Source organism: Musa acuminata, chromosome BXJ3-3 (assembly GCF_036884655.1).
Source record: "Musa acuminata AAA Group cultivar baxijiao chromosome BXJ3-3, Cavendish_Baxijiao_AAA, whole genome shotgun sequence".
Classification (NCBI taxonomy): domain Eukaryota; kingdom Viridiplantae; phylum Streptophyta; class Magnoliopsida; order Zingiberales; family Musaceae; genus Musa; species Musa acuminata.
In genome coordinates, this window is record NC_088351.1 from 34,662,556 (window position 1) to 34,685,320 (window position 22,765).

The 22,765-nt window shown below is 37.3% G+C and overlaps 3 protein-coding genes across 8 annotated transcripts; all 3 read left to right on the top strand.

The window, feature by feature from the left end:
- Window positions 1–1,086: 1,086 nt before the first annotated feature.
- Window positions 1,087–7,856, top strand: LOC103978964 (auxilin-related protein 2). Of its 3 annotated transcripts, XM_018822836.2 has the most exons (9): window positions 1,087–1,845; window positions 3,358–4,690; window positions 4,758–4,893; window positions 4,984–5,078; window positions 5,206–5,271; window positions 5,413–5,502; window positions 5,752–5,928; window positions 6,068–6,149; window positions 7,568–7,856. In XM_018822836.2, the coding sequence occupies exons 1-8, from the start codon at window positions 1,214–1,216 to the stop codon at window positions 6,140–6,142; spliced, it is 2,604 nt and encodes an 867-aa protein (XP_018678381.2). In that variant the 5' UTR covers window positions 1,087–1,213; the 3' UTR covers window positions 6,143–6,149; window positions 7,568–7,856. The 3 variants fall into 3 exon arrangements, with proteins under 3 accessions (XP_018678381.2, XP_009393210.2, XP_018678382.2); XM_009394935.3 differs by lacking the exon at window positions 6,068–6,149; XM_018822837.2 differs by lacking the exon at window positions 5,413–5,502.
- A 1,610-nt stretch (window positions 7,857–9,466) lies between these two features.
- Window positions 9,467–12,187, top strand: LOC135632836 (uncharacterized). The gene is made up of 3 exons (XM_065141651.1): window positions 9,467–9,603; window positions 9,696–9,786; window positions 11,820–12,187. Exons 1-3 carry the CDS (start codon window positions 9,534–9,536, stop codon window positions 11,953–11,955), a joined length of 297 nt encoding a protein of 98 aa, XP_064997723.1. The 5' UTR covers window positions 9,467–9,533; the 3' UTR covers window positions 11,956–12,187.
- A 538-nt stretch (window positions 12,188–12,725) lies between these two features.
- LOC103978962 (protein EMBRYO SAC DEVELOPMENT ARREST 30) lies at window positions 12,726–22,109 on the top strand. Of its 4 annotated transcripts, XR_010495338.1 has the most exons (12): window positions 12,727–12,949; window positions 13,397–13,576; window positions 13,771–13,855; window positions 14,339–14,406; window positions 14,629–14,717; window positions 14,819–15,062; window positions 16,857–16,969; window positions 17,211–17,301; window positions 17,500–17,628; window positions 18,378–18,931; window positions 20,471–21,032; window positions 21,344–22,109. XR_010495338.1 is itself a non-coding variant. In XM_065144867.1 (11 exons), the coding sequence occupies exons 2-11, from the start codon at window positions 13,424–13,426 to the stop codon at window positions 20,922–20,924; spliced, it is 1,980 nt and encodes a 659-aa protein (XP_065000939.1). In that variant the 5' UTR covers window positions 12,726–12,939; window positions 13,397–13,423; the 3' UTR covers window positions 20,925–22,109. The 4 variants fall into 4 exon arrangements, 3 of the variants coding, with proteins under 3 accessions (XP_065000939.1, XP_065000938.1, XP_065000941.1); XM_065144867.1 differs by having other exon boundaries at window positions 12,726–12,939; window positions 20,471–22,109; XM_065144866.1 differs by having other exon boundaries at window positions 20,471–22,109.
- Window positions 22,110–22,765: the final 656 nt, after the last annotated feature.

Below are 22,765 nucleotides of genomic sequence, written 5' to 3' on the forward strand. Positions count from 1 at the left end.
CTGCTTGCCCAGAGACTGGATGTTCAATGGAGGATCTTTTGTACTCCTTTGAGATAAACTACCGACGTTAACTGCACGTATGTGTTCTTGGAAACAACCCCCACTGTAAATAAAGAGGTTAACTGTACGTATCTTCTCTAGATTCTGGGAGTTTGGTGCATTGAATTCTGTCTTTTATATTTAAAACAAATTCGTCTTCGACATGCAGATCTTAGTGCGTTGAGCTTTCTTGGGCATTCTACCTTCTCGGCGAAGGAAGCAAATCTGATTCAAACAACAGGGATTGCCCCATCCGAGTCCAGAGTGGCATGATGTGAAGAAAGCGATTTAAAATGAGGGCTTCATTTCCATCATGACTCATAAAGTACAAGACGATATATTCTCCCACATCTCCTTTTTCGTGCCACTCGGGCATCGAAGGAGACCCGCGGCCATCCCACTACTCTCCGAGGCTTCTCGCGGTCCTCCCATCTCAGCCTCCCAACAGGATTCAGGAAACCCCCCTTCTCCCATTATAAAATGTGGTGGGACCCGCAATGAAACCAAATTAATAAAAAATAATGGAGATAATAAAAAAAATTATGGAAAAAAATAATTTAATTAATTCTCACTGACCAGTGATTTTTTTTATTCTCCGCTTAATTAGTTGTGATTTATGTTCATAAAAAAACAAAAGGAAAGAAGAATGAGATACTTTAATCCTTGTTGTAGATGTGGGTCCATGTATAAGGAGCGGACAAGAGAGGTAAATCCTGTCTAGGCTCCGACATGGCACGTTCCGCATCGCTCTTGGTCGGGTCCGCGTCCGGAGTTGGTACGTTGGGCCCGAAAGATCAGTTTCTAATCCCGAAACAGCCATCACAGAATCGACGAATCACAAGGTAGTTTCGATGTGGAGCCGTACGATGAAGGCAGGATAAACGTGAAGCCCAAAGAGATCATGTGCGCCGTACGCGACTTCACGCAACGTAGCACTCCCCCCCGGACGCATCCTAGCCGTCCGTAGCGGTGGGTCCCCCTTCCAAGGCCGAGTTTAATAACCCCCACCCCTTCTCCAAACGCTTCGAATCGCCTCCTCCCTCCCCCCGCCCCGATCTCACCACCCCCACGCTTTCCTCTCCTACTATCGCCCGAGCTCGCCACCACGGATCGCCTGCCTTTCCTTCGCCGTCTCGGTCCGCCGGAGCCGCAGTCGTCCTCTTCTCGTTTCGGCATGGACGAGCTTCCGGGTATTCTCGCCCGGGATTTCGGGTTCCGGCCGCAGGGCAAGTCCGCTCCCATGGCCGCATCCAAGGCCGCCTCCGCTGGCGGCGTGAATCTTGACGCCGGAATGAACAGATCCTCCGAAGCGAGCTCGTCCTTGAATAGGCCGAGATCCGGGCCGAACCCGACCTCGGCCGGGGATCCATTCCTCGGTGATCACCGATTCAAGACTCCCGGAAGCCGGAGCCCCCCGGGTCACGATGATATCTTCGGAGGTCCTCCGAGTTATTCGAGTAAGTCCTCCGATCGGAGGTCGGTGGAGGGTCTCAGCGACTACAAATCGAAATCTTCGTCTTCTTTGCCGGTGTATGATAAGCCGGTTCATGATGATGATGCCATCTTCGATGGGGTTCCCGGATTAAAGAGCACGTCTGCTAAGTATGACGATGTATTTTCTTCGGTCTTGCCGGCATCCAAACATGATTCTACTCCCACATACGACGATCTTCTTGAGAATCTTGGGAAACCAATGCCGGCGCCAAAGAACGCGAACGAGGAGAGATCAGGTGAGAAAGAGCACGACTTGTCCGGATTTGATGAGCTGATTCCTGGATTTGGTGGGAGCAGTCCTCCCAAGAAAAGGTACAATTTTGGTTCACTCTTTAGCTTGTTTGGTGCTCTGATGCTGTTTATTAGTTATTTTAACCTTTTATATTGGTCTAAAGATATATATTGGTCGTAAACATATACATATATCATGGAATTCCACCTTACTTTGACCCGATTGACTTCCTTCTTAAAAATAATGAAAATTTTGTTCACTTGTACAAATTGTTGGTTGAAAATATTGAACCTTGAGAGAGGTTACCTGATGAAAATACCCACAAAATATCCAGCCTCTATACCTCATGAAGTGACAAACTTGCCAAATACAAGCATTTAAAAATTATCTCGGCTCTTAAACTGGAAGTTTTCTGCATATCTTATTTTAGAGTTACAGACACGATAAGATATTCTTGTGGGGCTTGTTTTAGCCTTTAGGAAGACTAATTCACATTTGCTCGATAAGTTAAGGGAAATGCATTATGAGTTGAAGTTCAATCTTAATTTCAACTCAATGCTAACCTCAATAGAACCAATAAGCCTCTCATATCATAAGCAACTAGTCAGGCATTATCGATGCATGAAGAGTGTGAATTATAGATGATTTTGTAGTCATTTAAGGTAATTACTCTTTGTAATCATTTCACTATTCTTACAACTTGTAAGCACATTAAAACAGTAGCTTGGTTCTGGTACATTAAGGTGCTCTTTGTGTTTTATTCTCTCTTTCTTGTGGTCGCCTCTTCCTTTTTGTGCCCCAATTTTTCACTCCTTTTTTTGTCATGGCAGGTGGATTTAAGGGAAAAGTATATTTTTGATTAGCATTCTACCTTCTTCTTCTAGATAAAGCATCCTTCTGAAAGGAAGTTTGGTATTCTTGCTCAGAAGCAAGGATGTAAATTACAAGTTCCTGTAGTTCATGAGTATATTTTTTGCTTTCTTGCTCTACATCCATTTCTTGTGTTCTATGATTCTATGAGAAGAATAACTCTCATGGTTTTGTCATCGAATCTACATTCTGCTCTAGCTACTTTTCTACTCTGTGCTTCTAGGTGGCATGATAAATGATATAAGGATAAAGTGACATAAATTATGAATCTTACAAAAATAAAAGGTACAAGTAAAATAACCTAATTTAGTTATTCATTTAACTTAACAGTGACTAAGACAAAAGTTTACTGCAACTAATCAACATTAGTCAAAATGCCAGATACCACTTTCAGGTGTAGCATGAGCTTTGCAAGTTTGGTCTGAAATTAATTGGCACTTCAACTTGCTTGGTCTAATCAATTACTCCCTCTCAACTAATCTGAATAGAAAGTTATCATTTTAGTCTGAAAGATTAAAGAAAAATCTAAATTCTCACATAATTCACTAAACTATATCGGCATTCCAGATTGTCCACTAAACTTGTTTGGGATGGCTATATCTTATTTTGGTGAACTTTTAGATGTAAAATATAGTTGCATAGTTATATTCCAACTATTTACAATTGTTGTCTTTACATTCTGCGATTTTAAACAAAAAACAAAAATCCATGGTGTCTTGCAGGGAGCCTCCAGAGGTTAACCAACAAAAGCCTTCTGTTTCGTCAGCTAAACCAGCTTCCATTGTGACAGAGGACCCCTTTGTTGTTTTAGAAACAGAATCTACCTCTACATCATCTTCAGTCTTTATCCTTGACCCTTTGGAAAATATTAGCATGCCTCTGAACTCAGAAAACATGAAGGTTGGCGCTTCCTCTGTTAGTGGGGGCTCATCTGTTGAGATTGATTCATTTGGTGGACTCTCCAAATCGATGCCAGCATCTATGGCTGACATAAATGAGAGTCAGAAGAACAAGGGTTATACACATGATGCCCACAACATGAGCCCCGGGCATCATTTTTCTGGAGGACAAGCTCAACAGGCTTCAGCAGATGCCCATGAAAGCATCTTGCCAAAGATGCATCCTCCTAAATCTTCTGACTCGCAGAAATTTGCCGGTGTAAGTGGTGTCCAAAGTTCTGCTACACATGGAAGAAATACCACAGTTGACCAAACCCCAAAGTCCTATGAACAGTCAGAGACAGCAGATGATGTATGGCTAACTGTTGATGAGATTCCCCTCTTCACTCAACCTTCAGGTGCTTCTCCGCCTTCTAGGCCTCCACCTCCATTTGACACAAAAAAAGCCACTTCTGCAGACAATGGAAAAAGGGAAAAAGAATCCTTATCCCAGCCTACTCAAAGCTATACTTATACAAAAGATAAAGCAAGGAAACCTGTTGTATCTCCAATAGATGAACTTGAAGATTTTGCAATGGGCAAGCCTCAGACGTATTCACAGGACCATGCAGATATCTTTACTAGTGAAAACAATATAGAGGCAAATTCAGATGCTGCAGCATCTGCAGCTGCTATGAAGGAGGCTGTGGACAGAGCTGAGGTAAAGTTCAGGCATGCTAGGGGGTTAAGGGAGAGAGAATGCAATCCAAAGTCAACTAAAAGCAGAGTACCTGTATGGCACGAAAGAGTTCAAAAAGCAAAAATATGTGAACATGATGTAGAAGATAAAGAGAATCAAGAAAGAATATATAAGGAACAACAACAGAAGGAATGGAGGAGAATTGAAAAAGAAAGAAAAAAAGAACAGGCCAGACAAGCTGCAGAGAGAGCTACAAGAGAGGTACAGGAACGGTCAGCTGCTGAAGGTCGACTAAAAGCTGAGAAGGCAGCTGCAGGAATACATGAAAGAGCTGCAGCAGAGGCTCGAGAAAGAGCAGCAGCAGAAGCAAGAGACAAAGCTGCAGGAGAAAAGCAGCAGAAACCTGAAAATGACCTCGAGTCTTTCTTCTCAATGGGTACTCAAGCAAGCAGTTCTCCCAAGCAAAGGGCTACAGTAGTGAGTACATATCAAAATTTTGGGGCAATTCTTATTACCAAAGCTGATCACGTAATGGATGTTTCAGGAATCCATGTTTGATGTTCAATCTCAAAGCAAGGGTGGTTATGATGGGACAAGAACATCTTCAAGTTTCTCATCTACCATCAGGAAGGCATCTTCCACAACAAATATTGTGGATGATCTATCTTCCATTTTTGGAGGTAGTGTTCATAGTTCTTCCAAATTGATTGATTATCTACACCCTTGCAGTTATAGTAGATTTAGCTAAATAGTTTCTTTCTCATTTAAAGCTCCTCAATCATCTGGAGAGTTCCAAGAAGCTGGAGAGAGTGAAGAAAGAAGAAAAGCTAGACTGGAACGGCATCAAAGGACACTTGAGCGTGCGGTACTTTATTCCTGTCTATGTTTTTTAAATAAAATATTAGTGATAGTAGAGAAACTTTGTCTTCTGTCTGGCCATCTGATGCTAGAATCTTATAATCTCTTATGTTACTACGATTATTTTTGGCCAGGCCAAAGCATTGGCAGAGAAAAATGAGCGTGATATGCAAATTCAGAGGGAGCAGGCAGAAAGACAAGTAAGCAACTTGTTGATCTGAAAGGCTTACCGGCCTATACCTGAATAGACAATGAATGATGGATCATGTTATATTATATCATAATGCTTGATATTTCACATCAATTAGTTTGCCCTTAATTGTGGTTGTCACTAATTTCAGAGGATTGCAGAAGCACTGGATTTTGATATAAAACGTTGGGCTTCTGGGAAAGAAGGAAATTTGCGTGCCTTGTTATCAACATTGCAATATGTGGGTTATTAGAATTTGTTGACCGTTATCTATCGAGGAGCTTATCTGTTGTTTCTAACTTTTCTCTTCTCCTTTTGTGTCATGTTACTATTTGATATTAATTAATCTTGATCGAATAGCATGTCCACGTAAACCAATCATTGTTTTTGATGATCCTCTTTGGCTGCATAAGGGCCCTGTTAAGGGGGTGAGGTGCAGCTTATATTTTCTTGTACCATTTTGCATTTACTTCTAATTTTGCAAATGCAGGTAGTTTGGCCCGAATGCAGTTGGCAGCCTGTATCTTTGACTGATTTGATCACTGCTGCTGCAGTGAAAAAGGTTTATAGAAAGGCAACCTTGTGTCTCCATCCGGATAAGGTGCAACAGAAGGGTGCAAATCTTCAACAAAAATATATTGCTGAGAAAGTGTTTGATCTCCTTAAGGTACTTATCTGTTTCTCAGTTGTTTTTGTTGCCAAATCTATCCATGTGAATCCCTTTGGCCCTCAGAAACTGATGCTTATAGCAGTTATTATTCTTGTCTTCTACCTAATTTTAAGATTTTGATGTTTCACGTTTCAAGCCAAACGTCATATTGGCTACCCAAATCATCACCCCAGCTACGCCTGTGGATTCATTCATGCAAACAGCTTTGTGAGCCACATGTAATGTGCTTTGCATCATAGTAATTTCTAATAATTTTCCTGCATCATAGTAAACTACCATTAACGTAAATTAAGCATTAGTTGGTAATAAACATTAGATGTTTCAGGATTTGAAAATAATCTCTATTAACTTCTGTCATTGACCATAATTGATAACTTCCATTTTTTTAGTGCTGTACCCATATATAGACTCTAAACATATTTCAAGGTCCGTATTCAGGAAATAGATAAATGAACATGTGACATGGTTATCTGGAAGAATTTCTTCCATGTTTATCAATATTATATCCATGTAGCTTGCCATGTTATGTGCACTATTAATTACTGATATCTAGTAATGTTTTCATTTCAATTAGGAAGCAAGACAAAGTTTTACCAACATTACTGAGAAAGTTCTTGCCAGTTTGCTTTTCCACTGCTCATCATAAAATCTTTTAGTTGCTTCTTTAATGAAACAAGATAGCTATTTGAACAGGTTAACCTAACAATCAAAATACTTCACCTACAACCACCAAATCCATTAGCCTAGTAATAAATTTATCTGTGTCAACTTTACCAAAATATTTCAAGTAAAAGATGCTAGAAAATGGACTAGCCTTTGTTGTATAAAATAGGATTTTGGTAAGAGCAGTTTGGGCAGGGAAACTAGTGACTTTCGAGGTAATTTGCATCAAGGGTCAACAAGACCTTTTACCTATTTGCACTAGAATAGATGAAATTGTGTTGTGTTTTTCAGTTTGAAGTTTTAAGGGATGTTCTACTAGCTGATTATTCTGTTTGGACAATAAAGGGAGGCAAGTGAACAAACTATTTTAATGTAATTGAAGCAAATGATCAACAATTACAACCTAAAGTATGTCTTCAGTACTTTGGATCTATAATTCAACTAAAGAGGAATTCTAGCAATATTTCCTACAAATCAAAAACTGTATGGTTAGACTATAAAATTCTTGTCTTGTTGTAATCATCCAACCTGAAAGAAAAAGATCTTATAGGATGACTGTACTATCAATCATCTGTGGATTGTAAGATTAGGCAGTTAAAAAATAATATATCCATTAATATAAAGAAAAAGGTATGTCCGAGATGTTAACATATATATACAAGAACATTGAGGTGGGTTGGTGGTGTTCCTAGCAAAAAAAGTAATTCCATTTAATGTAAGTTACAGGTAGTTTATATCCGAGGATATGATGATACAAAATCTTTTGTGGTTAGGTTGGAGGTGATCAATGTAGAAGGGCAAATAAACTCGAGCATAAGCTCAAGTTCACATGTACTGGTCTTATGGGTTGACAATAAACTAGCTTTACCATCCTCAAAACAAAATTTGTGGAAATTTAGCTTGCTGCGCTAAGATCCATGCCTCCTTGTGTTTTCCTTATTTCTCATAATATTTTCTTTTTGACATGATGTAGGAAGCTTGGAACAAGTTCAGTTCTGCAGAGCTCTTTTTATAGGATCGACTACGTCGTTGTCCGGGAGATACAGAGAGGGCAAGTGCATTCTCAATTACACTACAATCCATGTTTATTCCATTTGTTTTCTTGATGTGGTGATCATTTAGCAACGTCCTGCTTCACCCGTGTAGATGCAGATTTGAATTAGGAAACTATCTCTTTAATGAGATCTATATGTTCGTTGTGTAAATCCATGTCATTGATTAGATTACAAAAACAAGTTTCGGTGAAGAAAGCTTGTCAAACACTACCCTTTTCCTTGTGACGGGTTATGGATGACTGTTCTATTTGAATTAGCAAAACAAATGCACTGAACTGATTCAAGTGGTGATGCGTAGATATGCATCATACTTGAGTGTGTTGTATACATATAGGTATACTTAAAAGTTTGTTCTATACTTTTCTTTCGCACCTTCTAGTCTTTGTTCTTTTCTTCGCTCAATGGATCTTCTCCGGTTAATAAATTGCGAGGCAAAGAGGAAAAGAGAGGAAAAGAGAAGAGTAGTCGAAGACAATGCGAAGGTGAAGGAGGAGGTGAGGCGGAGTTAGAAAAGGAGAATCAGCATAAGACAGAGGAGAGGAGGGTTCAGAGATTTAAATCGAAATGGTTCATTGACTCAAATCGGTTAATAAATTTTTCTTAAGTAAAAACGATTATAAGAGGGACATCCTTATTTGATAAATTGCTCGGTATAATTCTATGGTACATTTTCATTCAAAGATTTATTATACAAATATTTTCAATTCTTACCTATTTTCGATGCTTAAATTAATTATAGATGGGGCTACGAAACTCATACGAAATACATATTTTATCCTCCAACCATTACTATGTTTTTAACTCTTGCAAAAAAGATTTCTCTCACCTAAATTTTAAATACTCAATAAAATTTCTTTTATGAATAGGACAATACTCGAAAAACAAGTTAGTCGAATTTAATTTTATCAAGCCACATTAATGATTGATATCAACACACAATAAACATTCAAAATATTTTATATTTTCTAAGGTGGGGTTGATTTAGCAGTAGTGATTTTATATTTTCAGCTATATGTTTTTAAATATTTTTTCAGTTATTTTGATGTATTTATTGTTATTATCTCTGGGAATATATTAGGGTGATTTTTTTAAAAAAATAATTTTTAAAATTTTTTTAGAGAATATATATTTTTTATATTTTTTCATTTGGTGTCTTCATTTTCTCTAGCATCCTAAATGTCATTAGTTGTCACTAATACTCTCTCTTCTTTGTCCCCACGGTGACACTACTAATTGTGGACATCTTCTTTTCAATTATCTCGAAGTTGATTCGCTTTTGCCTTGTTGTGATCGTCATCATCCTCGTCACATAATGAGATTCTACTATCTCCGTCTTTCTAATTTAATTGTCACTTTCATCATATCACTTAAAACTCTATTATTGTCGTCCTATCATGACAATAATCAATGTTTAACCTATCAATGAAAAAAGAAAAGGGTATAATATTAGAAAAAAATAGAATTAAAATTAAAGACATTGAGTCGAAAAGATAAGAGTTTTTCAGAAAAATTACCCAATATAATAGCTGGATAATCTCAATATGGTACATAAGATAAATATTATATAATTATTAATTTTTTTCACACTCATTTTACCAAAATTTGAGAGAATTTTTATTAAATTTAGATAAAGTAATACCTGCCGTGTAAGAAAAATGAACGGGTTGGAAAAATACAATGTAATTTTCTTTAATACGGTATAAACGCGTGGGATCCGCTTCGTCCGAGTTTGACCAGGACACTTCGGTCAACGCGACGGTGGCACACGGTAATTAGCGAGTCTCCTCTTCCTATTTAACCGACCCCTTTCCTCTTCTACCCTTTCGTTTCTGTTTCCGCGGCGAACCGCGCAAATAAAAAGAGGAGAGGAGGTGAGAGGTAGCGATGGCGGAGAGCCCGAGCTCGATTGAATCAATCAGGAAATGGATCGTGGAGCACAAGCTGCGGGCCGTCGGTAATTTCTTGAATATTGGGTTATTTTTGTCTCTGTCTCGCTCTTTCTATTGAGATTTGAGGGTTCTGATGGGTTTCTTATGTCTAAAAAAGGGTGCCTTTGGCTCAGCGGGATAGGGAGTTCGATCGCCTACAACTGGTCGCGCCATAACATGAAACCCAGCGTCAAGATCATCCACGCGAGGTTTGTTCTCGCTGATCTGTTCTTGCCTGCGCGAACAATTTCTTGTTTTTGTCTAATTATTAGAAAAATAGATCTTGTCTTGTGCTTAGTGCTGCTGTCGTGTGACGAATTGCTGCGAGGATCTAACGTTTTAAGAATTAGGGGTTTTTTGTGTTCGGGTTCAACTGATACGAGATCTGTTCGTTCGAATGGGTCTTCTCGAACAAAAGTTTGGTCCTTGAATCGTGGGTGAGATGGTTGACGGACTTATAACAAGTCTTGGGATGATATATATTTAGATGTATAGTTGCTGAAGAATATATGATCTTTACTTCCACTTCAACGAGACATTGATAAAAGCCAAAATTGCTGATCACGGATTGAAGCCTTTCTAATTTAAGAGGATCCTAGCCCGGATTACATTAAGGGATATGCTGGATTGGTGCCTGTCATGAAACGGCCATTTACTAGCTTATTGGGATTGGCAGTGTTTTTATGCATGTCCGTATTGCTATACTTGTTTTTGTTAGTAAGCCTTAGTCTTTTTACCAAAGTACTCAATAAACCATAGATGCAGCTTTCGTAAGGTTTATGAGAGCTTAGATGTGCTTATAGATATATTCACCTTCATAACAAAACTTAAGTGCTTGTCTAATTCTTGGTGGCTGAGCAAATAAGTCATAAGATTTGTCCTGAATAGCTATTTTATGTTTTTTCTATTTTAGTTTTTATAGTGTTCATAAGTAATTTCTTAACCTATGATATTTTTTACACTACCTTCTGAAACAGTTTGTTTATCAAGATCCAGTTTCGGCTATTATTGCTGGATGGCCAAACCAATGAAGTTGATAAAACCTTAGATACATCTAAATAGTAAGCTAGCACCTTAATTTGCTTTGGTCAAGAAATAAGGGAAGATTACATGCATAGGAACAAGAATTTGTATCATATCCATGTCCATTATGGAAGGATTACATCAAGCTTGTTTGTAAACTATGTTAACCATTTTTCCCATGCATGGTGAAGTATAGTAATGTTTGAAATATTTTTATATTTTTGTAAGACCTTCAATCTGCAATTGCATAGATCCAGTTATAAGACCATGGAATTTTTTTGAACATAGAATATGTGTGGTGTAAGGTGTTACAGTCTGTTTCATTCCCAAGAAAACGAAAGAAAAGAAAATATATTTACTTTCCTTTTTTTCTATACAAGAACAATAAAATGTTCATTTTCATTCACTTCTTAGGCACCAAATTAACCCTTGAAGAAAGAAAGGAACAAGAAATGGAAATGGGGACGTTTGTTTGATAACTACAGTTGAATTTTAGGTCAATGGTTAATTGCATACTTGCCATAATATACGGAACTCTATAAATTTACCTGAAAGTATATTTGGATCTAAAGGATTATTAAAAAAATTATTTGATGTGCCTTAAGAAGAATTAAGTTTGCTAAATATGTGCATTTTTCTTGCCTACCAAATATATCATGGATTGTAGAATCACCAAGAGTGTACATGCTCTGAGACAACCTCTTATGGTCTAACCATCAAAAAGTCCTATATATGTTCCCTTTTAGTTGAGCCTTCATTTTGTACTACAAACTTGATGGACACCGAATACAGGGTTTACTCTTTATATTATTATGCATTTAGTATACTGAAGAATATTAACATGTTCAAACGTCCCATGAACTTGGTATACTGAATTCTGCGACGGACATGAACTGAAGCTCTTTGGACAACTGCCCTTGAAGTTGCTTGCGTGTGATTGTGATGCACAGCAAATCATTTTGGCAGTTTGCAATTTTCATCTGTAAGTCATGTAACCATTAACCGTGTGATTTGATTTCTTATCATTTACCTTCTCTCGAGTTATTTAGAATATGTTATTATTCAACAAGCGTACACCCGTATAAAGGTATCACCAGAAGCTTCAACCTTTTTACCACATAGAATCTTAGTTTGTGCATATATCTTGCAAGTTTCATCCTTCTTGAAGTGATTATAAGATTTAGTTTGACGCAGATTTCTTGGTACATGTATCTTGCAGGTTGCATGCTCAGGCTCTGACACTGGCTGCCTTAGCTGGTGCTGCCGTGGTCGAGTACTACGATCATCAGTCTAAACCAGGATCAAATGTGGTCAAATATCCCAATCAATTCCTGGCACACCCACAGAAAGACTAGAAGCATTTGATGAGCCGCCCTCACCCTCCAATAAACTCTCAGATCACTTGATTTTTCTTGATTCGGTGATTATTTTTTTCTATTGCATTATGTGCAAACAATTGCACTAAAAATCATTTTCTGTCAAGGCAGAGTTCAGTTTCTGTCGTTGCCACAATCATTATATTGGCGTTGTCATTTTGATGCCTTTTTCTATTTACATTTATGAATCAGTTAAAGATGATTTAGTTTCCATGATCTCTACTATATCAATGATGATTTGGTGTATGCATGTAAATATATAGTATATCAATGATCTACTATATATTTTTTATTTTTGAGTTGGTTCTTTGTGAACTTGTCCAACGTCACTGCGTGTGCATGCATGCATGCGGCAGTTTCACGCTAAGAGTCCATTGTAATTTTATTATTATTATTATAAATAAATGATAAATACGGAATTTGCGCTCAGGATTTTTCGATAAACTATTATTGCAAATTAGTGTGCGGTATTGTATCATATGATTACTATGATACATGCCATATGCTCACATTAATTATACCGTGGATCGCCACGTTAACGGATCAAAGTACTTTCGCTGTAGTATAAGGATTAATTGAACGAAGAGAACGATGCTAAGCACGTGCATCTCACGGTCAGGCAATCTGAGCGCTAGAGTTCTCTGTGCGTCTGTGAGCCGGTTTATTTCTCGGTTCGATGACGGCCCATTCTTCGAAGCCGGTCCAGATTTTGTCCAAGAAAAAATAGAATATGAATGCGGTTAATTCATCCGCGAACGCGCAAGAAAAAGGCCGCTTCTCTTGACGGCTTCACTATCCATCCCCATCCAATCATCACCGTCCTCGTCGTTATCTCACTCCCGGATGATTTCTAGGGCTTTGTTGTTTCGCTTTGCATCTCGAAAGCGGCGATCCAATTCATACTCTCACGACGAGTGGTGCTGATTCTTGTCGCAGATCTCGGCCCTGGGGAGACAAGGCAGGGTTTGTCGAGGTTCCCATTTCCGCCTTCTCTTCGGTTCTTGAACCTTTTTGGTGCCCGATATGTGTTTCGCTCTCTCTATTCATCTGTTTCTTGGACCTAAAGTGGAACATTATCGGATCGGTGGAGAATCAAGGACCGGTTGAGACGATATAGCCGTAATTCTTTATAAAACATGCCCATTCTTGAAAGAAACAAAAATCTTGACCCAATCTTCTTCCTCAATGCGTTCTTTTAAGTTTTGACTTCCAGGACTGAGACCTTGTCGCAACCATATGTTCTTCATTCATATGAAATCTTTATACTTATTTCAGTAATTCGATCTTCATGGGTCTGATGCTAAAATTTTATTCATTGCCAGTTCTCTGACAAGCAATACTTTCTCTGGTTTCATAGTGCAATTCATATTGACCGGATTTGTCTAATTTGTTTTGACATGTAAATCGGTAATCTTGGTAGGGTTTGAAATGTGAACTCTGCTTTAAGATGTTCCATCAGAGCAAGATCAAGTTGGCTGCGCTCGTGGGGATCACATTGTCCGTGCTTTCTTTGCTTGTGCATATTTTTGTTGCAAATTATTCAGTGGGGGACTTTCTACGATACAAGTTGCAAGAAGACTACTTATACCCACAGGGACATGTATGTTAATACCACGCATCCAACTATCAGCATGTCTTATTTTACATTTTATTTTATGGTCATACTAAATTTGGTATTTATTTTTAGGAAGCGTCCTTTTTGACCTCACACTTCATCTTAAGATTTTCCTTAAAAAAAAAGCTTCTTGTTGTTTATGTTGGCTATAGTAGTTTAATCATAGTATACTCTTACAGAAACTTTGGCATCGAAGGTTGTGGGGTCCGGTGAGCTCCTTGGAGGTCTTGCAACCATATGCTAAGCCGAGAAATTTCTACCCTGGTATTACATTTCATTATAAGCTTTGTTGCATTCGTTTAGTAATGAGGATTGAAAACCTTGACTAAAGGATATCCGCTGAAGGCCATTTCTTGTTTCAGAGCTATTAAATGATATCTGAAGATGATATGCTTATTCGACAGCGATAACTGTATAGATCTGGTAGTTGCAAGTTGAAAATAATAATTTGGCCAAAACAACAAAGGTAAAACATCATTTAATTAAGAAAAAAATTAAAAAATGCATCCCATATCATATAGGCAAAACTAGTTGATTTTGAAGTGATTTTATTTGGAGGTTGCTTTACGATTTTATCTAATCAGAATTTGGCACCTTTCAACTGGATTGATGCACTTGTGTGAAGAAAAAGCTTTTGTCTTCTAAACTTGATACTGATAGTGTGGAATTACTTTAAATACAGTAAATTTCTGTTTTTTAATATTTTTTCTTGGCTTATGAGGTTCTTTGGTTTTTTATATGTCACAGTTCCAGGTCAGCAGAATGGTTTGATATATGCAAAAATCTTTGGTGGATTTGTGAAGATAAGATCTTCAGTATGTTTTTCCTTCTTCTAAAGCACACTATTTACTGGAATTAAGATATTGTCATGACAATGCCAGATAGCACATGGTTTGGCATGTGTCATCCTTTGTGCTCTGCCCGTAAATAGACTCAGCAAAGCTTTGTGCCTGTTTTTAATACTTCTTGGAACATCCAGTGCATACACATGGTTTGGTAAGCACATGCTAATGTGTTTTTTCTTTTTTTTTTTGCAGATATGCGACCTTGTTGCTATTGCAAGGCTCTTAAATGCCACACTTGTCATTCCAGAGATCCAACAAAGTGTTCGTTCAAAGGGCATCAGGTCTTTCCAACGATGCTTTATGTGCATTTATTGGTGCTCTAATGTCTTTTGTACTAAAGATGCATCTGCTTATTGCTTCTTTTTTTTTTTTTGCATACCAGTAAAAAATTTAAGAGTTTCTCTTATCTTTACGATGAAGAACAGTTTATAGCAGCACTTTTAGATGATGTTATTGTTATAAAGAGCTTGCCAGCAGATCTGAAGGAGGCTAGGAAAAGGACAAAATTTCCTACAATATCACCGAAACGATCAGCTTCCCCAACTTTTTATATCGGAGAAGTCTTACCTAAACTTAAACAATCAAAGGTTATTAGGATGCTAGTTTCTGATGGAGGATGCCTTCAGGTATGATTCAAGTCTTTTTTTTTTCTAAAAATTTTATTCAAATTGAAATTGGTTTTTACCTCCCTCCATAAACTAATACAGCTGAAGAATTAGACACGTCCTCTGTTTGTTAGTTTTCTCAGAACAATAATGTTATCTTAGTTTTTGGGAAAGAAGAAGTGCATACAAAAAATTTCAAGCACTTCTTGTTCCCGGTTGTTACAAATAAATAAATTAAGTAAAAGCTTATATGATATTGTGAGCTACCATTTCTGTTGACTAATGGAACTGAAGATGTCACATGCATGACATCGTTAAAATCTTTGAGACTTTTTTCTTTTATATAATCAGACAACCTAACATACTGATAGTTGGTTTTCTGAATAGAAATTGTACGCTGAGCACTTTATGCATTTTCTTCTACAATATCATGTAGAGCTGATAATACCCCTCAAGTATTGGTCTCTGGTTCCTGAGAAAGCATTTTTAGACAAAAAAAAGGTCATGAAAGCTAATTCAGATAAAAGAAGGCGCACGGCTATGTTGTAACTCGAGCTCCTGCAGTCAGGAAACAGCTTTGTACAATTATACAGTAGATATTAGAAGCACATAGAGGCAAGAGACATGAATGAAACATTAATTCCTCTATAGAGTGTTATATCAATGAAGTAAAGTTATGACATGCACCAACTGAGTGGATGTACTCTTCAGTGATCCTCAAGACAAAAGAGTGAGGAAAGGTTTGCATCTCTCTCAATATATATATATATATATATATATATTTATATTTGGTGAGGTGCTAAGGAATATTTGCACATAGAACTGTGGATTGCATTACATATGCATCTTGTATGTGAGCTGTAAAAATGGTTTACGTCCATCTTTACTGGGTTTTGTTGTTTAATTAATATCCAGAAGTTATAGGCCTTCTAATAAGTAGACTACTAGTTTCATATAATGCTTTTCTCCTTGAAGTTTTTGTTCATGTATGATTAACTAAGTTGACAAGAAGATTTTTTAGTTTGATTTAATAGGTTTATAAATATTGATAAGTGATTGTCTTGTTCCGGAAGAATATTAGTGTCTATTTTGAACAAAAACTAAATAAATGTTTTAAAATTGAAAGTTAATGTTTTCTCATTAAAGGATCTTTCTACCCAGCCTTAGGGTTGGCACTATACAGAAGACTTTCAATAACTGTAACATAATAACATTGAAACTAAGGTGGAAATATAAAAACACTTTATGGCTATGGCTGATTTTGTATGTAAACAAATGAAAAGTCCTCTTTGTAGAAGCTTTCTACAAATAGAAAGAAGTAATATAAATATTACCAGACTAAATGCAACTATTAGCATCAACAGCACCAGAAATATAGGTGTAAACCTGTTATTTGGGGCTGCATGTTCTTTGTTTCCCAAGAGCATTAGAAAGAAAAGAGGCAGAATATTTCTGCATGTCTTTAGGAAATTCATCTTTTAAGAAAAGAGTAACATATCTGAAAAGAGTTGTATTTTTTGTTTCAAGTTCTAGGTCAATCTGTTGAAATGCCAAGGAATATTGTCCTAATCTGATAATTTTGATGGGCATATGTATGGATCCTCAAGGAGGAGGCACTTGATATGGGATGTTTTTTTTTTACAACAAAAAATCTTGTACCTAGCAAGAGAATAATGTGAAAAGATTACAATAGAGTTGCATGTGAAGTTGAAATAGGTTTCTCTGTTCAAATATTTTGGCTTGTTGCAAAACTATCATCAGTATTCAATACCTCATAAGTCTATTTGTTTTTCTTATCCTTTCTTGTTTATGTAGCCTATCCTTCCATCAAGCTTGGATGAATATCAGAGACTTAGATGCAGGGTTGCCTTCCATGCTCTTAAATTCCGCACAGAAATTCAGGCACTTGGCAAACAAATGGTAGAAAGGTATCACATGTTTGCTAAATCATGAATTAAATGAAATAGCTAAAGCTTTATTCCATAAAAGAATAGAATTCTTTGTTGCATACATATAAGGGATCATTCATATTTATTCTGTAAGGTTGTATTTATGAACTGGTGCCTGTATTCCGCTCTCAAAATTTTTAGTCGGATTTGTTCTTGGCCGACTATTACAAAGTTGGAGTGTGCTTAAATATGGCCAATCTCAAATTAAATGTCATTGCAGGTTACAGGCAACTGTTGGTCCATATCTATCGTATCATCCAGGCCTTGTCAGGAACACCCTTGCATTTCATGGTTGTGCTGAACTTTTCCAGGTTGGTGGCATTTAGAAGTAGTCTCAGTGCCATAAGTAGTATGTGGTTTGTTTCTTTTGTATCTCATTCATTATTTTTATTACAAAGAAAATTCATCCATTGTTTAACTCATTAGTCTGATATTTGGCATGCTGGATTCTAGTATGTCGTGCATGATTTCATATCTACTTGACCAGAGTTCTTCTTGACACTGGATAGGATGTTCATACTGAACTCATTCAGTATAGAAGGAAGCAGCTGATAAAACAGGGAACAGTTGATGAAGATCTTATTGTTGATTCAGTTTCTAGAAAGACAAATGGTTCATGCCCTCTAATGCCTGAAGAGGTGACTTTACCCATTCATCTCCATTATGTAATATTATCTTGCTTAAATGATGCTAGGGCAAATATGTTTTATTTCTAACTCCGAGATAAGAAAACTTTTAAATTTCTGGGATTGATTTTTTTTTTCTAATTCTTTATATTTTTGCTAAAAAGTTTAGGGCATTACTGGAATAACTGGTTCCATTTGCACTTCTGATCAATCTTCAACACTTTTTATTATCTTGTGGTTCACATATTTGGTTGTCTATTTCTTGGTCTTGCTGTGGTGAAGTTTGAGCTTCCCGGTCAATTGCTTAACCCTCCAAGAATGTTTGAGAGAACTGACACCTTCCTGGTCGACCTTGCCTGATCCATCATAAATGTCTCCTTTGTCTTATCCTCAGCTGTTATTACCTCTACCTTATTTAATTGTAATCAGTTTGGATCGCACAAATGATTTATAATGCAGGTGAGTAGTATTTGTTGAGCACTTAAGAGTAATAAAGCAAGGTTAGGAAGAAATTCAATTTAAGGCTTTGATTTCAGATGAACTGCGAATTTCTAGATTCCAGTAGCATCTTCTATTAGAAATTTGAACTTTCTTATTTGTCCTCTCTGTAAGTAGATGCAATCAAGTTGCTCGATATTTCACCAGAAGCTACTTTAGCTCTCTAAATGTTATTTTGAGTGAAGTTAATAATCTTTGTGTATTTTCCATGTTCTAACAAATTTTAGATGTCTATGTTGAAATTTTAGCTTGAATCTTTGCAGGTTGGACTTCTTCTTCGAGCAATGGGATATCCACCAAATACCGTAATCTATTTGGCTGGTTCTGAGACATTTGGTGGGCAGAGGATTCTAGTTCCATTGCAAGCCATGTATACAAACTTAGTAGATTGCACATCCTTATGCAGTAAGAAAGAGCTGTTAAACTTGATTGGTCCTGAATATCCTCTTACTTCAAATCTCTCTCAGCCTCCTCCAGTGAAGAGTGAAAAACAACTTATTGAGGAGTGGAAGAAAGCTGGGCCTCGACCAAGACCCCTTCCTCCCCCTCCTGCAAGGCCCTTTTACCAGCATGAGAATGAAGGTTGGTATGGTTGGGTTGCTGAGACTGATATAGAGCCTGAGTTTTCGCCTTTGGATCTTAGGAAGCAAGCACACAGGTTACTCTGGGATGCTCTCGACTATTATGTTTCTGTTGAAGCTGATGCATTTTTTCCTGGTTTTAACAATGATGGTAGCGGATGGCCTGATTTTTCAAGCTTGGTCATGGGGCACCGACTATACCAAACACCTTCTGGAGTAACCTATCGCCCTAGCAGGTAAAGTTCCTTATATTTGTTTGTTCCATTTGAGAAATAGAAGAAATTATTTGTCAAAGTAGCATTTTTATCTTTTGCAGTTCTCAATGATGCACTTGTTTTTTATTGGATCTTTCTTGCATTAGATCTTCTTCCTGGATGATCATAACCTTGCTGCAGTGTGATGCAGCAATTACTCTTTCTGACACTTCAGAGACTGCTGGAGTTCTCTTCTTTTTCTTACAGCAGAATTTTTGTTAGGTACAATAGGAGCTGTAGACCAACTTGAGAAAAGCTCCATTTATCAGGCATTTACATATTCATCTAGGGAAAACAATATTATGCTAAACTGAAACTAATTCCCAGCAATTGAGCTGTCTGCTTTCTAATAATGATCCTTCGATTGACCTAAGCTTTAAATAGGACGTAATTGGATTGACGGCTATTTTTCTTTCTATCAAAAATGTGCTGCAGCATTCCTTCCCCCTTTTCTTTCTTGCAACCTGCTGCTGCTACAGCATGGTTAGCTGTTGTGCCAAAATAGGGTGCTGGTAGAATTTGTTAATAGTAATAAATGAATTGAAAAGAAAAAAGGAAATAAAAGAAGAGAATGACTTGAGGCCTTACCCTCTGATGACCAACCATCTCCAGCATCCTCTCGTTAGCAGTTCTGTTGGCTCAGACCTAAAGAGGGAGGTGACTGCATAAAAAATCTGTCAGTTTGATGACCACCATTTTAAGTAAATATAGACTGGATGGTGGATCATCAACCAAGCTGCACCAAATTGGCTGCAAACTAATGTTTCAGTAAGCCAGTTCATGTGCTTTGATTTCTTTGAAACTTGTTTGAAAAAAGGGGCTGCTATGCCAGTGATTTTCCTGTTGAAATTCAAATCGTTGATCTTTGACCATATGTTTGAAAAGATTTCTGCCTAGTCTCTGTAAAAAAAGTATGATCAAGACAATCCTAGTAATACTTGGAGTGCACTACAAGGGTTAAAGTGAAAATTTTTTTGCCGTATTGGACATGGTCAAGCGTGTACAAATTTCAAGAGAAGAGAACGTGGGTTACAAAAAATATTTGGCAGGATTGTTATTAAAAATCTGGAATGTTTGATAGCTGAACTCTCCCTTTATTTTATCTATGTTTTCTTTGTATGGTTTCCATGGTGGTTGACATATTGCAACTGTGTATTATTTGTTTTGTTGCCTAACTTAATGCATTTCTGAAATTATTAAACTTTCACCTACCTAAATTCTCTTTCCAGAATTTCTTATTGTGGATAGATTGTTGTATATAAAGACAACTAATTTGAATTATGATAGCTCCTTTCCATATCTGCTAAAAGAGGCTCTACATGGCTATTTTCCATGCAAACCATTTGAATGAGTTGGGGCAACAAATGAATTTGACATCTTTTAGAAAATCTGGTCTGTCACAGACAACGTGCCAACGGGGTGTGATTTGTTCATTCTTGTAGATTTTATACTTCAAAATTTAGAGTTGAGACAGCTGTGCTATTTTCTAATATGTACACTACTGAGTTTTGCTTCCACCAGGAAAACACTTGCTGGGCTGTTTGGCTCTGTACATGATAACTTGTATCATCCAACACACAATTGGATGCAACTGGTGCGGGATCATCTTAACAAGAGCTTGGGTATTGACGGACTTCTAGCAGGGGCTAAATCATCAAAACCTGCAAATTTTCTTTCCTACCCTTTCCCAGAATGTGCCTGCCGAACTTCGAAATCTTATGACATTCCTGCACATGTGATGAGCAGCAATGGTGAGATATTGTATGGAATTGAGGATGAATGTCCTGAATGGATGGTTCGTGGCCTAGCAACGGCTTCCTTTAAGGCAACTGGTGCCAAAGATGAGGATGTTGATGAGATCGAGTTGCTGGAAGATGACAATGAGACAGACGGACAGTCTGAGTCTGATAATGGAAGCCGAAGTGACACAAGCAGATCCATGGAGCATGATGAAGAGATGGATCTAGATGATTAAAACATAATAGTGAATAGAGAGATCCAAATTTGAAGTTGGCCCTTTCGGGATCAGTTTGAAAGCTGTTTGTCAAGGCTGTGTAAAGATATAACCAAAGCTGCAATCACTGTGAGTATTCTTCTTCCGCAAGCAGATCGAGGACACATGCTTAGTTGCAGTTGTGGAGTGCTTGTTGAATGTTCGGTCTCCATATACAATCTACTACAGAAGTTAGCCTTAGCATTCTTTTTGCTCCTGCCCTCTTTCATAAATTCCTTATTTTAATTTAATCTGTACATTTTAGTCTGTATCTTTATGTACATCATTCATTAGTTTGGGGAGGAGTATAAAATTTCTTGAACCCATAAAGAACCAGAGATATAAACCACTTTCTGATCTTTGGACTACCAAAATTGATGCTGCTTGTTTCACCTGTGCAGAAAACCAAGTTTGGCTCCTCACAACTACCTAGTGCTATATTAATATTTCATACAACTCTACCAATGCAGTAACATGGCCATGTGCGTGATCAGATGAAGATTTCATGGTCTTGTGACATCTGATTTGAGTATGATGACAGCATTGTTTTTGCATTTAATGCATGTTTTGATGCAATTCTTGGTCTATTGATGTTCATATGGCTGAAATCAACTCCTTTCTCACCATGCTGTGAAGCTGGCTGTTGTATCTGCATTGACCAGTACTCAGCTGGATCCCCCATTAGATTGAAGAAGTATCTTGGTGTGTGCAGAGATTGCCACACGGCATTCAATTTTATGTGCAAGATTGTTCCGGGGGAGATCATCATCAGACACACCAACCAATATGTTTCATTGTTTCTGAGAATGAGCATGTTCTTGTGGAAATTACTGGTGACTTTGTGAGGGATCAGGATGTACATTAGGATACTGGTGACTTGTTTTTATTAATAATATCACCAAACTTTTTCAGCAGGAGTCACAACCTCAGCTACTTGAAGATTCTTCAGATCCGCTGACTGAAGTTACAAGGGATTCATTTTCAGTTTTGGCAAATCAATGAAACACAAGTGTTTTAAGACGTAAGGAGTATTCAGAAGTATTGTTGCTTGGCTTCTCAGGATTTAATCATTTCTCTCTTGTATGAATTATTATTTTTTGCATTGTTGAAGAAGAGCATGATTCCTCTTGATTCATCCTTCCCAGATAAGGAAGCAGAGATCATGAGGTATGTCAATTCTACTTTGATATGTGAAATTGCATTTTCCTTCTTAAATTGTCTTTCAAACCTCTTAAGTTTGTGCCAGTTTCATGTTTTTTTGCAAGTAGAAAAATATTGGAAGCACCTTTCAATTGTGGCTGGAGGTGGAAGAACGTTGAGAGGTACTTTCAATCCTAAATCACTCTCAAAAACTAGCTTGCTACTGATTGAGTTTATAATTGACCTCAATATCTTTAGGGTAATCACCATGGATAATTGACCTCGATGCCTGGTTTTGTTCAAGCTTAAATATCTCTCTGCTGAGTGAGGTTTTCATCAATAAATTTCTTCATGCTTTTTAGTTTCTCCTCATCAGTTAAAATAATCATATGATTTTTTCAGGTGATCGAAAGATAAATTAAAACTAATATTGAGGAAAAAAAGAACTTGTGAATTCAAATTGCTTTAATTAACGTTGACCTGCAGGAACTTTGGAGTCATGCATGAGTCATGTGGGGTACTTCTAAGGAAAATTTGACTATATCTCCAGGAAGAATGACCTTGATTGCAACTTTAATCTGTGTTTACCTTAACCTAAAAAGAGGATTACATGGTACAGCCCAGCTCGACCAGATTAGGTTTCATCACTAAAATAGTGAGTTCAGACAATTGCAAAGTGAGTT

Excerpts from the sequence above, each read along its gene's own strand:
- LOC103978964 (XM_018822836.2), top strand. The coding sequence starts at position 1,214 with ATGGACGAGCTTCCGGGTATTCTCGCCCGGGATTTCGGGTTCCGGCCG. Across the intron at positions 4,691-4,757 it reads CCAAGCAAAGGGCTACAGTA|GAATCCATGTTTGATGTTCA; the intron begins GTGAGTACATAT and ends TGGATGTTTCAG. Across the intron at positions 4,894-4,983 it reads TCTATCTTCCATTTTTGGAG|CTCCTCAATCATCTGGAGAG; the intron begins GTAGTGTTCATA and ends TCTCATTTAAAG.
- LOC135632836 (XM_065141651.1), top strand. The coding sequence starts at position 9,534 with ATGGCGGAGAGCCCGAGCTCGATTGAATCAATCAGGAAATGGATCGTG. Across the intron at positions 9,604-9,695 it reads GCACAAGCTGCGGGCCGTCG|GGTGCCTTTGGCTCAGCGGG; the intron begins GTAATTTCTTGA and ends TGTCTAAAAAAG. Across the intron at positions 9,787-11,819 it reads GTCAAGATCATCCACGCGAG|GTTGCATGCTCAGGCTCTGA; the intron begins GTTTGTTCTCGC and ends TGTATCTTGCAG.
- LOC103978962 (XM_065144867.1), top strand. The coding sequence starts at position 13,424 with ATGTTCCATCAGAGCAAGATCAAGTTGGCTGCGCTCGTGGGGATCACA. Across the intron at positions 14,407-14,628 it reads TTGTGAAGATAAGATCTTCA|ATATGCGACCTTGTTGCTAT; the intron begins GTATGTTTTTCC and ends TTTTTTTTGCAG. Across the intron at positions 15,063-16,856 it reads CTGATGGAGGATGCCTTCAG|CCTATCCTTCCATCAAGCTT; the intron begins GTATGATTCAAG and ends TTGTTTATGTAG.